Below are 14,408 nucleotides of genomic sequence, written 5' to 3' on the forward strand. Positions count from 1 at the left end.
TTTCTCAGGTTTAAACTAAAACAAACAACAGCAAGCAGCAATTTGTAATCCTAACAAAGTTTTATTGAGAACTGGTAAGTCAGATCCTTTACACAACATATAAATGCATATGATAGCAGTCCTTCCCGGTAAATGATAATGTAAGCGGGGGCCGGAAGGGGGTTCCCTCTGAATAACCCAAATGCACTGTATATCTACAGGAGAAACGTTGCTCTGGCTCAGAAGGACAGAACATACAGGAATGTGCTCTGCTCTGTTTAGGGGAGGCAGAAACAGAATCAAGATTCAGTGCAAGTAATTAGCAACCACAGGTAAATTCGAGTATCCAAAGGAGTGTGTAAGTAAATGTTCACTGTCCATCGCTTCCATTTCAAAATCAGCTGACAGAAGGCAGGGCATCCAAACACTGCACATAAACTGACCTGAGAACACAGGTTCTCAGTTCTGTTATTGAGGGGAGTGGGAATAAGGAGAATATATTCTTAGATCCCCTTTTACCTGGAACTATCTATGCGGGAGGCTTGTGATACCAAATATTGGATGTGACACAAGAGATGAAAAGGGAGTCAAGGATTAGATGAGACAAGGATTAATCGCTGACAGCTCAGATGAAACTAAAGCCCCGTGGGAACTGAAGAGTTAACCATGGAAATTTCTCACCACAAGCAGGGTTAATAATAATTCTGCTCGACAAGCTTAAGAGCTTCACCACCTAGTCTTTGCATAGCAATAAGCAAGGTTACTGAGTTTTTGGAAGGCCACTCTGGGGAAAGTTTATGAACAAGAAGAAAAATACTTGAACTGAACTAGAATAAGAACGTTGCTTCCTTCTGAAACTAAGAAAGCTAGTGGAACTTACTTTTAGTTGCTACCATGGTGATAGGTATTGGTGTTGGCTTTGTACCTGGTTTAAAATCCTATCAACATTGTCTTAGCTTTTTAGTATAAGAAACAATGGTACAAAGACCCTGCCAGCCTAATAAGTCTTAAAAAGCTCAAGTATGGAAAAGATAGGTAGAAACTTACTCTTGTATTTGAGAATGAATTTGTTAATGGATGACAATAGCTTAACTGCAATCCAAATATTAACAAGAATATTACTCAGAATATTCTTTTCCCTGTTTTGAGTTCTTCATCAAAATGCTCAAGAAGCACCATGTTCAGGGCTGCTCTGGCTTGCAGAAGTAGGCTGGTTTTGTTCTTTTCCCCTGGTGAACATAACTCTAGTAGCTAAAAGTACAGGCATGATATAAGATGTTTAATCATTCAATTAAGCCAAATGAGCTTTATTCCCTCAAAGTGGACACCTGGACAAAGGCAAATGAACTTTGTTGTGCAATATTTTATTACTGAGTGTCAATACCACTGATAGAAACTCACCCAAGAAAGGCACAGCTGTACACAGCTCACCAGCAGTACTACAGAAACTAAAGAGAAATCTCATCTCAGAACTGAGCAGTGGGTTACTTTTTAGATCCTACTGTTTGCAGCCTTTAAAGGATCAAACACGTTCCAGTAATGTTGGCTATTTGGGGGCTAAACTGAAAATAATAAGAGACTGCTACCCATAGGAGCCAGAATACACTCTGTGAGGACTTGGTTTAAAGTTCCAATAAAAATATCAATTTTTTTGTGACCAAGAAAGCCACAAAATAGGCACACTTAATATTCTTAGACCCTGTTGTTTTATAGTTTTGAAATCTTCCAAAATCAGTCAAGAAGAGAAACCTGGGAAAGGCAGCAATGGGTGGGGAAAAGGGAGAGGATGAAGGAGAGGAAGAGAAATAGATTTGTACAGAATCTGAAGCATCAAGGAATCCTACCATATAAAATCAGATGTTATCGCCTCAGAAACGGATGAACTGTTAAGACTGGAATATGCAAAGATACATCTGTTTATAGGAAAGATTGTTCTCTGGATGATGCTTCCTCATAAGTAAAATTTCTATCTTTCTGTTCTTTCTCTAGTGACTGGCTATCTGGGATTCCTTTTTTTTTTTTTTTTTTTTGCTCTGCTTGTAAGGCAGAAGTGGAAGGTTGAACTACTTAGTGGAAATCCCAATGTGGAAAGAAATTGATGGGAAGGAACTGATCTCTCAGCTTGTGCTGAACAGCAAATATTAGATTATAGTCACTGCCATGTAAGTAAAAAAGTCAAGACTTAGAAGGTCCGTGGAATAGGGTAGACTGGAAGCCTACACTACAGCATATGCACACAGTAAATGTGCTTCCTGATCCTATTCGGATACCAAAAAGCAAATAAATTAATCAAAGTAAATAATACTTCCAAGGAACACTGAACTTGAAAAAAAACCACTAAAAGTATTTCTGATAACTTATTTTCAACTAAGTTTCAAATAAACAAATATGTGGCAGCCATCACACTTGAAAAGTTTTTGTTATAAACACTGGCATGCAGTCCCAGATGCCTTAGTGTCAAACCAGAAGCATGTTTTACAGCGCATTTATTTTATCTCTAGAGCAAACAGGCATCAGGAATTTGAAAAGAGGTGCCTAGTTTCCAAGTCTAGTTTGCAGCTCTTGTGTCTTTTCTCCTAGAAGCCTCTAATCTATATTTTGTCCCCTTCCATAATCAACCATTTAAAGAAAAGCAAATCATAAGACTTACCCCTTGTTGGGGTTAAAGTATGAAACAGAAGAGGTAGAGGGTAATATTTAGCAACAGCCATATATTTGCCTCTGCTTATTTATATGTGGTTTCTCTTAAACATTTTTTAGACTAGTAATAGCTATGTTCATAAATTTAAATAAGAATAAGCTTTCCTCCAAGTCCTGAAATACATGTAAATGACCTCAGAGGACTATACTTATTATTCATCCTTTTGGATTTTCTTGCCTACTCTTGAATAAAAGTATAGTCAAAGCAATGACAATTCTGAAAAGAAACAACTAACTCAGATACCCAGCTAGATTCTGTATTTTCTTGAAAAGCAACAGAAGCACACAGCCCAGATGTGAGTGCCAGGAGGGTCAGGCTTCAGGCCGCAATGGCTGCTCTCCTTTTACAGTTCAAACGCAGGGAACTTGGCTTTCATAGGAACTAGCAGGTCGGCCAGGAAGTATATTGTTCCAGCCATTCCTAAAGGAAGAAAATGAAGTTATTACACCAAATGACTCCATTTTATACAGCAGCATGGAGAACATTTGATATTAATGGCACAGATTTAAAGAAAATGAGGATCTGCTTGTATTTGCACACTACAGTTCCATACACAGGGGCTTCCTGGTGAAGGGATCAGCCTTTTTATCTATGGAAAGGACAGCAGCAAGTTCCTGTCACTGCCCTGTCATTTTCCTCAGGTGAGTTCCTTCCCCAGGGCACTGTGGGCTTCAGGCTCCTCTGGAACAGAAGGAAGTAATGTCTGCACGCTTTTTGCTGAGGTGAGTTACACCCGGCTCCATAAATGGTAATCATCCTTACAACCACTAGGATTACGTCTGTGGGAGTACCTGTGTTGATTTTTAATGCTCATGTCAGATAGTATAAAATAGTCGCAAGAGTTGAGTATAAAATTAGATTGTTGATACAACTCAAACTCAAAAACACGAATTACTAAGTAGAGAAGTAGCAATAAGAAAGCAATAAGGAATGTGAAAAATACCTTCAAAGAGCGAGAAGGGGGTGTCCGGGGTCCTGCATCCATGTTCTCCATAATCTAAGCACCACTCAGCAAACTGAAAACGAGAGCCAAGTTAAACTACTGCAGTGATTTCTTTCTAGAAGCTGGTAAAGATTATCCTATATGTTACTCTGAGAACTAGCAAGCCAAAGACACATGTTCAGTACTGAGAAATAAATGGTCAGAGATAGAGTACACAGACTGAGAGGAAGTGAGTGGGGTCTCAGCCACATATTTCCAAGGTTCTCAAAGAAGAAAGAAGCTGTGCCGGGGCTCACGCCTGTAATCCTAGCTACTCAGGAGGCAAGATCCTCAGATCATGGTTCAAAGACAGTCTGGGCAGGAAAGTCCATGAGACTCTTGTCTCCAATGAACCACCAGAAAACCAGAAGTGGCACTGTGGCTCAAGTGGTAGAGTGGTAGCCTTGAGCTGAAAAGCTGAGGGACAGTGCCCAGGCCCAGAGTTCAGGCTCCATGACTGGACCCCCTCCCCAAAAAAAAGAACAAATCCTCCAGCATCCTTCTTTTTCCTACTGTAAATTCTGTTTAGTAAAATTATGCCCTTTAAGAGAATCTAACTCACCTGAATAGCCCTACAAGGATTTGTTTTGCTGGGCGCCGGTGGAGGCTGAGATCTGAGGATTGCAGTTTGAAGCCAGCTTGGGCAGGAAAGTCTATAAGACTCTTACTTCCAATTAATCACAGAAAAAGCCAGGAGCACTGTGGCTCAAGTGTTAGTGCAGAATCACTAAGCAAAAATGGAGCTCAGGGATAGTGCTCAAGCCCAGAGTTCAAGCCCTAGGCAGGAAAAAAAAAGTGTATAGTGTGTGTGTGTGTGTGTGTGTGTGTGTGTATTTATGTGGAGACTCATGGTTTCCAACTAAGTTAATTGTATCAGATGAACTAGTACCCCTTCCTGGAGGAGCTATTTTTCTGGGGGAATTCTGACGCCTACCTTGCAGGCCCGGTACAGGTACTTCATATCCTGTGTGAGGTTGTATAGTGCCAGGAAGGCATAGGCATTTCCAGCAGCTCCATGGCACAGCCCATAGCCCTTCTTCAGCAGCCCATACTGCCAGATCACGTCAGCACACTGGTAGGCATAAGAGAGGTACTGCTCCTCTTTGAACACCTGCAGACTCAAGGAACATGACCTTCATTATTCAGGGTACATAAGAAAGCTCTATTACTGGGCTGGGAAGGTGGCTCAGTGGTAGAGTGCTTGCCTTGCATGCATGAGGCCCTGGGTTCGATTCCTCAGCACCACATAAGCAAAAAGAAAAAAGGCAGAAGTGGCGCTGTGGCTCAAGTGGTAGAGTGCTAGCCTTAAGCTGAAGAGCTGAGGGACAGCGCCCAGGCCCAGAGTACAGGCCCCATGACCGGACCAAAAAAAAAAAAAGAAAGCTCTATTACAATGCTTCCTGTTCTGCAGACAAGGAGAGAAGGGGGAAAGGAAGTAGAGTTTGGCAAGAGAAGGTAAGGCATTTAGTGGCAGACAGCTGTATTATACTAGTAGTGACAAATGGCTAGACTGACTAGCACTACTGTCATAATCATGTGTATGTTTGTGTACATGTGTTTTACTGAAGAAGTGTCACTATGCAACTAACAAAATCTTTTGCTGCTTCTTATATCTTACTCAAAGGCTCAGAAATATTTCCAGTAGATAATTTTCTTTTATGTGCCTGGTACGTGGGGCTTGAGCTCTCATCGAGGTTTTTCTCTCAAGGCTGCTGCTCTACCAGATGAGCCATACCTCCACTTCTGGCTTTTTGCTGTTAAATTGGAGATAAGGGTCTCTTTGATCTGTCAGCCCAAGCTGGCTTCAAATCATGATCTCAACCTCCTCAGCAGGTAAGATTATGGCATGAGCTACCAGTGCCCAAGTTCTGAGTAGATATCTTATTGCAAACTGAATGTCCATAAAGATAGACGAAAAGTTGTTATTTCTATTAAGCCAAGTGTGGTGGATTATGCTTGTAATGTAGCTACTTGGGAGGCGTAGATAAAGAGGATCATGGAAGACAGACTGGGTAAAAAGTTCTTAAGACTCCAATAAAAAGCGGAGGGTGGTGGTGCATGCCTACATCTCGGCTATGCAGGAAGCATAGACAGGAGGAATGAGGTCCAGGTAGCCTGGGCAAAGAGTGACGATCTATATGAACAGTAACCAAAGGCAAAGAGTCATGGCTCAAATGGCAGATCACCTGCCTAGGAAGCACAAGAGTTTAAAAACCAGCATTACCAACTTTTTTTTTCTATCTACCCAAATTCCTGAAACATGGAATTTGATGCAATAAAACACACTTAGTTATGTGATACAACTGTCTGCTTATAGACTATATATTTGTAATTTATGGACATGGTACCAATGATCATAAATATCTTGACTTACTTCTATTTTTTTCAATTAAAAATCTTTTCTTCCTTGATTGCAGGTTTGCTATAGTGAGCAATGTAAGAGTGACATTTGTATTTTTTATTGCAATAAGATATACATTATTATAGAAGCTACAATCTGAACAATTTTAAGCACATAGTTTACTGGTATTACACACAAAATGCTGTAAAACAGCATCACTATTGATTTGAAAAGCCTTTTTGTCATTCCAAATAGAAACCCCATAGCCATTAAGCAATATATCCCTATTCCCCATCTTCCTATTCTAGACAACCTCTTGTTAGATATAGATTCATACAAGCTGAATAGTATCATACACTTCTGTGTCTGGTTTATTTTGCTTAGCATGCTTTCAAGATTAATAAATACTTCAGTATATATTGGAATTCAATTCTTTTTATGACAAAATAATATTCACTGCACGTATAAACCATAGTTTTGTAATCCATTCATCTACTGATGAATACTTGGATAAGTTCTACTTTTGGCTTACTGAAAGATGTTATGAACATTGATGTGCACGTATCTTTGATTTTTTTGTTTTTGGTGGTATTAGAGTATGAAATTGGGGCCTCAACCTGTGACCCCATACCCATAGTGCTTTTTGCTTTAGTTATTTTCAGGTAGGATCTTGTGCTTTTGCCTTGGGTGGCCTTGGACTATAATCCTCTTATTTCTGCCTCAGCACAGTTGGGACTACAAGTATGTATGATGCTCAATTTGTTATTTGTGATACAGTTTCATTAATTCTTTGTCCAGGTTAGTGTCTTGAAATACTAATAGCAGGTATGAGCCATTGCACCCGGCCCCTTTAAATTTTTGCTTTTAGTTTTTTTGGGGGTAGGTACCTCTAAGTTGAATTGCTGGATTACATATTAATTGAATGTTTACTGTTTTTAGGACCCATAAGATTATTCTGCATGGCAGCTTTACCATTTCACATTTCCATCAGCAATGCGTGAGAGCTCTGTTTTTAATTGAGCTGTAGGATATTTATTTTGGTTTTGCCTTGATAATTTTGATCCTCCACCAGTGGGGAGCTGTCTCTTGTTCTATGAACTAGTGTGTGCTATAATAAAATAGGTACTGTGAGGACAACTTCTAATCCACTTAGCAAAGTTATCTTGGCTCTAATAAGTGATAAATAGGTTCACCCCTCTACGGACTAATTTTCCATTATGAAATCTTGAGAGAGAACTCACGCTACCTTGTAGGCCTGGATGAGCATGTAGATGACGCCGGGGGCGCCGTGGCACCAGTGCACCAGCAGATCCCGGTTATCATCCACACAGGGCGGATAGTTGCCCGAAGGGAATTTCAGCTGGCAAACGAAGTCCACGCTGGGCTTAACCAGACCATATAACTTCCCATGGTTCACTTGAAGGCTGGGCTAAGAATGAGATGCAAAGTTTCTGCTAAAGCAAACAAGACCTTCCCGAGACTGTTAAGTTTTAAATTAGAAACAGCTAAATAAACAGAAACAAACCACACCAAAGGAATTAGAGCCGTTAAAAGACTTTGGATTTTACCACATCTTTTCACTTAATGGACATCTTTGTTTTATTTACTCCTCTGTGATTTCATTTTATCCTTTTAAAGTAACTCAAATTGGGCTACTAGTTAACAATTATGGAGTACTGTATGCATTGCCTCTCGATATTTGTCGTCACTTACAGACACACAAATAACGTTCCCATATTAAAACTTGAGTGTGTGAGTCTATGAGGAGTTTCTTAAACTTTCAGAACCTGAAGCATGCTTTAAAAACTACAAAGAGCCAGGGTGCTGGTGGTTCACACCTGTAATCCTAGCTACTCAGAGGCTGAGATCTGTGGATCGCGATTGGAAGCCAGTGCATGAAGGAAAGTCTGAGACTCTTGTCTCCAATGAAAACTACCCAAAAAAGCCAGAAGTGAAACTGTGGCTCAAGTGGTAGAGTGATAGCCTAGAGCACAAAAATCTCAGGGGCTGGGCTCCCGGGGCTCACACCTGTGATCCTAGCTCCTCAGGAGGCTGAGATCTGAAGATCACAGTTCAAAGACAGCCAGCCAGCTCCCCCCGCCTGCCCCTCCCACACACAAGAAGTGGCAGGGCATGTTCTCCATAGAAAGAGAGTCTCACAATTCCGACTCTAATGTCCAATGACATCAGCTCTGCAGAAGACTCAGAATGGAGCTGTGCATGGATTATCCTCATACAATAGTGAACAGACTCACAGGATACACTGACACAGGGCAGATGAGCCTCCCACCTTCATACAGTTCTTAGTTTCTCTTTTTTGGTTCTGTCTGTCCTTAACTCAATGCACTGGTCACTCTGTAAACAACACATTCAATACATCCAGAGTGCTGTTCTTCCAGGGAGAGCATGGGACTGTGGGGAGGTGTAGGGCAGCGGTTTCTGTCAGGTAGGACTGTGCAGGAGTAGGGAGGGAGTGATGTTCTGTTAAGAGGAGCATGGAGCTTGGTGGGGGGGAGGGTGGTGGGATGAAACAGTGGGAGAAGGTGGAACTGGAATGAAGTGATGGGACTGAAAGGGCACCGTGTCCTTGAGAGGACACAGCGATTGACGGTACTGTGCATAAAGGACAGTGTCCACACGCACTTTCAATGAATAAACTTGAAGGAACTACCCAACATGAGCTAAAATTTATTTGTATCTTATTTTATTTTCACTTTATGTTTCTTTTAAGACAGGGCCTTGTTATGAAGTACAGGTTGGCCTTAAACGTGAGATTCTCTTGTTTCAGACTCTCAAGTGCTGGGATTACAGAGTTGTATCATCATGCCTGTCTTATTTTTGTGTTGATACAAAGGTATCTATTATGATGGGTTTTTATTATTAAAAATTAAGTCGTTTCCAACAGACAATAACCTATGAATTAAAAAAAAAAACTTGTTTTTCAGATTTCTTATTTCAGCTAAAAGAAAGAAGCAGAACAGAAGATGTCTCCTGATCATCTGATTTAAAAGGTCACAAAGGCATTCAGTCACAGACATACATGACTGGAGCTCATCTTGAGCTTCAGAAGACTCTCCTTTTCTAAAACACTTGAGAATTTATACATACTTCTGAAGAGCCACAAGGTAATGCACCAGAAAAAAAGGAATATAAATTTAAATAGTTAGAAACCCTAATTACTGTCCAGAACTTTCTAATTGAGAAGAAAATGTAACAAAACAGCTGGGGCTGGGAATATTTAGTGGTAGAGTGCTTGCCTCACATGCCTGAAGCCCTGGGTTTCATTCCTCAGTACCACATAAACAGAAAAAGCTGGAAGTGGTGCTGTTGCCCAAGTGGTTGAGTGTGAGCCTTGAGCAAAAGAAGCCCAAGGACAGTACCCAGGCCCTGAGTTCAAGCCCCCGGACTGGCAAAATAAAACAAAACAAACAGCTGGCCTCTGATCATCAGCAGCACTCCAAGTGTGACTCTGTGTTAGAAAGCAATAATAACCTTGAGGTTCTCAGCTTCATTCTGGCAGGGGACAGGTCTGATGCCAATGCATATATCACAACCAGCTACCCAGCCAGCCAGCACTCATGTTGAACATATTAATGAAGCATTCTTCATGTCACGTTGTGCTCTAAGAAGGTGCGGTGGGTACCACTAGGACCAGGAGGTATTAAGATTCAGTTTTCCTTTGCCATAAATTCTTACTCATAAGTGCAAATTTCTCCTTAAGGAGAGCTTGTTAAGTCCCTGAAAATGGCATTCTGTGAAAAGTTCTCCTCTGGCAATTTCTCTCATTTCCTGCAGTGAATTCTATCAGTTTCAGTCTATAATGATGTGTTCTAACATTATCAGAACCTAAGAACTACTCGGTACAGCACTTTCAGCTATCTTTTAGCTGAATACACACACACAAACACACACACACAAATATAATACATATCTATCTATCTATCTAGTCCCTGGGCTTTGCTCTAAGTGAACCTTAGGCACTGTATTGGTATTTATTGATTTTGTACTGCCTCCTGCGATGAATTACACCCTTCTAGTGTAGAATATTATTATTTTTGCCAGCCCTGGGGCTTGAATTCAGGGCCCGGGCACTGTCCCTGAGCTTCTTTTTATTCAAGTCTAGCACTCTATCATTTGAGCCACAGTACCACTTCGGGCTTTTTCTGTTTATGTGGCCCTGAAGAATGGAACCCAGAGCTTCATGCATGCTAGGTAAGCACTCTACCACTAAGCCACATTCCAAACCCTAGAATAATATTATTGGTTCTTATTAATCCAAGGCATTTGCTGAAAAGAGCAAAAAGGTTCTTCCCACAAAATTATAGGCCCAAATACTTGTGTGCACAGGTGGCAAGAATGTTCACCTACAGATCAAGTTTCATTTCAAATACAGTGATTTTTATGTTTAAATCGCTTACAAAGGACCTAGAGCTAAATACCAGTGGCTCAGGGCTATAATCCTAGTAACTCAGGAGGCTGAGATCTCTGGATCAAGGTTCAAAGCCAGCATGGGCAGAAAGATTCATGAGACTGTTATTCCCAATTAACTACCAAAAAGCCAGAAATAGAGCTTTGGCTAAAATGGTAGATCACTAGCCTCGAGAAAAACAGCTCAGGGATGGCGTCCAAGCCCTAAGTTTAAATCCCAGGACCTACGCGCACGCGCGCGCGCAAACTGTAGTTTGGTTGGTTTGTGTGGATCAAGTGATCACAAGCAGTGTGGCATAGTGATTGACAAGAACAGTAAATGGCTCAGGATCCATCGCCCTCACAAGAACTTACTTGTGTCAGGAAACACATGATAAGCTACACCAAACTCATTCCTTACCTGCATCAAGTAGTAATAAATTCCTGCCAGGCCATGGGCAGCCCCAACATAATATTCTTGGTACCATTCATACATCAGAGGAGACTTTGCTGTGAAGTTTCTCTTTTGAGCGAGACTTTCCCCGGAGGTCAAAATTGTTTCACAAATCTACAGGGAGAAAGGTGACCAGAATAACAAGATAATTAAAAATCTTCCTGGCAGAGAAAGGGATTTTTCTAAGAGCTTTCAAAGAACTGGTAGTAAATTAGACAGTGTCTTCTGGCCAGGGAAGGGCATGTGTTACTTCTGTTTCAGAGAAATGAGTGTGATTGTATCCTGCTTCAATGAGGAAGGGTAGGGAGGATCTTGAAGTCACTTCACTAGATAATCAAGATTTCACAGGCTAGGAGAGTGCAAAGGAAGGAGTGACATTGTCCAAAAGAAATGTATGCCTTACCTGACTTATGTAACTATGGCTTCTCTGTGTATCACCTTTATAACAACAATTGTTAAAAAAGTAAAGAACTCACAGGTCCAGGAAAGTCTAAGCACCTCTAAGGCCCAAAATGAGATGTGTACACCTATGAGGAACACTGGCTCTGCAGCCTCTGAAAGGGCCCCTGAACTCTTGTCCTCAGGCTTTGCCTGACAGTTCCCCCCATAGGCTTCTAGCAATACTCGGTGTGAAGCTGTTGGTGCTGATTGTACATCCAGCTTGAAATGTGCTAAGTGGTGAGACAGAGGCAATATTTTAGGCAGAGTAAATAAGGGAGATTCCTAGTAGACTTGTAAAAAGCACAGAAATTTGTTACCTGCTGAATATGACTTTGAGGAATCTTCTCCTCTCCAAAGTTCTTATTGATGAAAAGAAGAGCATAGATGTAGCCTATGCGTCCATAGAGCATTTCATTTGGAACATGGGGATCAATCTTATTTAGGTGAATTAACCTACAAACAGAAATACAATGCCTAAGATAATTTGAAAAGGATCACACATGGGTAGGTATTTAAAATGGTAGATTAGCTGCATGCTGGTGGCTCATGCCTGTAATCCTAGCTACTCAGGAGGCTGAGATCTGAGGACTATAAAAGCTGTAAGTGGAGCTGTGGCTCAAATGCTAAAGTGCTAGCCTTAAGCATAAATGCTCAAGGGCAGGGCCCACACCCTGAGTTCAAACCCCAGGACCAGCACTAAAATAAATAAAATGGTAGGTAAAAAATATACTTACACTGACACCTACACAGACCTTAGACCTCAATTAAACCTCTTTAGTTTAGAATGGGCAGACAGAGGAATCTAAAAATACTAGGATGTAGTTACCGCTCATTGAACCCCTCCCTACTTCCTCACAGAGGCTTGCCCTAAGAGGAGAATTTAAACAGAGCTGCAGGCTGGGGTGACATTTAGCCAGGAAAAGTACTAAGTCAATACTCCAAGCACCATCTGCTTCCATAAAATAAAATGCCAGCTGCATTTCTTCTTCCTTAGTTTACTGCTTAAGCAAAGAGGCCTGCAGAAGTAGCTATATAACCACATTCTAGTCTTCTAGTCTCTCAGTTTTCTAGTTTTTACCTTCAAAAACAAAGCTGCTTACTAATTTTTTGTATATCCTTAATTTTATGCATAACTAAGCATGAATAAACATGAACACACAAATGTATTCCCACCAAATGTTCTGTAGTGTGCTATTTAATCGTACTCCTTTACAAACATTCTGTGTCTGCACATGCAGAACATTCCCACTCTTTATAAGTTGCAAAGTAATATTCTGTTAAGTGGGTGCATTATAACTGACTCAGTCCAGCATCTCAAAGTTATTTTTAGTTATGGTTTCAAGTAAGATACAATAAGCACACTCCACTCTGCCTTTCCCACTAAATGGCATTCCCAATCCTGGATATGATACACTGGTAAGCCTCATTTCCTCTCCTCTGTTCTCTATGCCCAGGCCATGGACAATCTTACAGTGCAGGCAGGCAGAAGTGGAGGCCACGGGAGCCCACAAGACTGCTGAGGGAGAAGCGCTTCCTCACAGGTCTGAGGAGCAAGGAGGAGGTGAGTCCTCCTGTCTCACCTCTTTATCCTTTCTACCACCTGAGCTGGGGCAGGCTCACTGATGGAGAGGACTTGGCAGAGCAGGGTAACCAAGATCCCAGAGTCCAGATAAGAACCAAATATATCAGGGCTGGGAAGGTGGCTCAGTGGTAGAGTGCTTGCCTTGCATGCATGAGGGACAGCACCCAGGCCCAGAGTTCAGGCCCCACGACCGGACCCCCCCAAAAAAAAAAAGAACAAAATATATCAACTTGTATAGAATTTGAATATTAAAATGTTTTTTTGCAAAGGAGAGTGAAAAAATTAATTAGAAAAAGAATATTCCTGTTCTTTTTAAGCAAATGATAAACTATAAAAATATTATTCAGAACAATTATTGTATTAACTTCAAGGATATTCCTACACACTAAAATGTCTGAACCACACTATCAGAAAATGCTGCTCCTTTATTTGCAGATGTTATTAGCTACAATACCACTAGGTGGCAATACAAAATTAGCATTCCAATTATTCTGCCACCACACTCATTTGCCTTGGATGGCTCAAAGCTGTTAGCAAATACTATTAAAACATGTAGTAGGGCTGGGAAGGTGGCTCAGTGATAGAGTGCTTGCCTTGCAGGCATGAGGGCCTGGGTTTGACTCCTCAGCACCACATAAGCAGAAAAAGCTGGAAGTGGCACTGTAGCTCAAGTGGTAGAGAGCTAGCCTTGAGCTGAAGAGCTGAGGGGCAGCGCCCAGGCCCAGAGTTCAGGCCCCACGACAGGAAAAAACCAAAAAACAACCAAAAAAAACCATGTAATAATAATAAAGTACTGGTCAGAGTGATGATCTTGCTACAATAGTATTTTAGATTAATAAGAGCCCATTTTCCCCTGCATTTTAAACAACTAGTGCAAGAATTCATTGAGCTGATGATCATTAAAGGTAGGGCTCCACGGGGCTGGGAAGGTAGCTCAGTGGTAGAGCGCTTGCCTTGCATGCTTGAGGCCCTGGGTTCGATTCCTCAGTACCACATAAGCAAAAAGAAAAAAGCTGGAAGTGGTGCTGTGGCTCAAGTGGTAGAGTGCTAGCCTTGAGCTGAAGAGCTGAGGGACAGCACCCAGGCCCAGAGTTCAGGCCCCATGACCGGACCCAAAAAATAAAAAATAAAAAAATAAAAATAATTGTTGAAACCTCAATTTTTGTTAGGCATACAAACTATGGATGGGTTACAAATTTATAGAAGAATTACTGAAGACTACATAGCAATACAAATTATTGAAAAATGAAATTTAAAAACTCAGATGGGGGGCTGAGAATATGGCTCAGTGGTGGAGTGCTTGTTTAGCATGTATGAAGCCCTGGGTTTGGTTCCTCAGTACCACATAAACAGAAAAAGCCAGAGGTGGCACTGTGGCTCAAGTGGTAGAGGGCTAGCCTTGAACAAAAGAAGCTCAGAGACAGTGCCCAGGCTCTGAGTTCAAGCCCGATGACTGACAAAAAAAAAAAAGAAAAGAAAAAGAAAAAGAAGTTATAAAAAGAAAATATTATCACTGTATGG

The 14,408-nt window shown here is 41.2% G+C and overlaps 1 protein-coding gene across 1 annotated transcript in view; it reads right to left on the minus strand.

The window, feature by feature from the left end:
- Nucleotides 1-2,920: 2,920 nt before the first annotated feature.
- The window catches only part of Lancl1 (LanC lantibiotic synthetase component C-like 1 (bacterial)), a 32,587-nt gene continuing 21,099 nt past the window's right edge, over nt 2,921-14,408 (minus strand). Inside the window, exons 5-10 of the mRNA XM_013010883.1 lie at nt 11,623-11,758; nt 10,832-10,978; nt 7,250-7,432; nt 4,597-4,773; nt 3,624-3,696; nt 2,921-3,100 (exon numbers count right to left, since the gene is read on the minus strand). Of these exons, the coding sequence (XP_012866337.1) occupies nt 3,024-3,100; nt 3,624-3,696; nt 4,597-4,773; nt 7,250-7,432; nt 10,832-10,978; nt 11,623-11,758 (793 nt within the window). The 3' untranslated portion in view covers nt 2,921-3,023. The remainder of the gene's footprint in view (nt 3,101-3,623; nt 3,697-4,596; nt 4,774-7,249; nt 7,433-10,831; nt 10,979-11,622; nt 11,759-14,408) is intronic.

Source organism: Dipodomys ordii, unplaced genomic scaffold (genome assembly GCF_000151885.1).
Source record: "Dipodomys ordii isolate 6190 unplaced genomic scaffold, Dord_2.0 Scaffold1, whole genome shotgun sequence".
Classification (NCBI taxonomy): Eukaryota; Metazoa; Chordata; class Mammalia; order Rodentia; family Heteromyidae; genus Dipodomys; species Dipodomys ordii.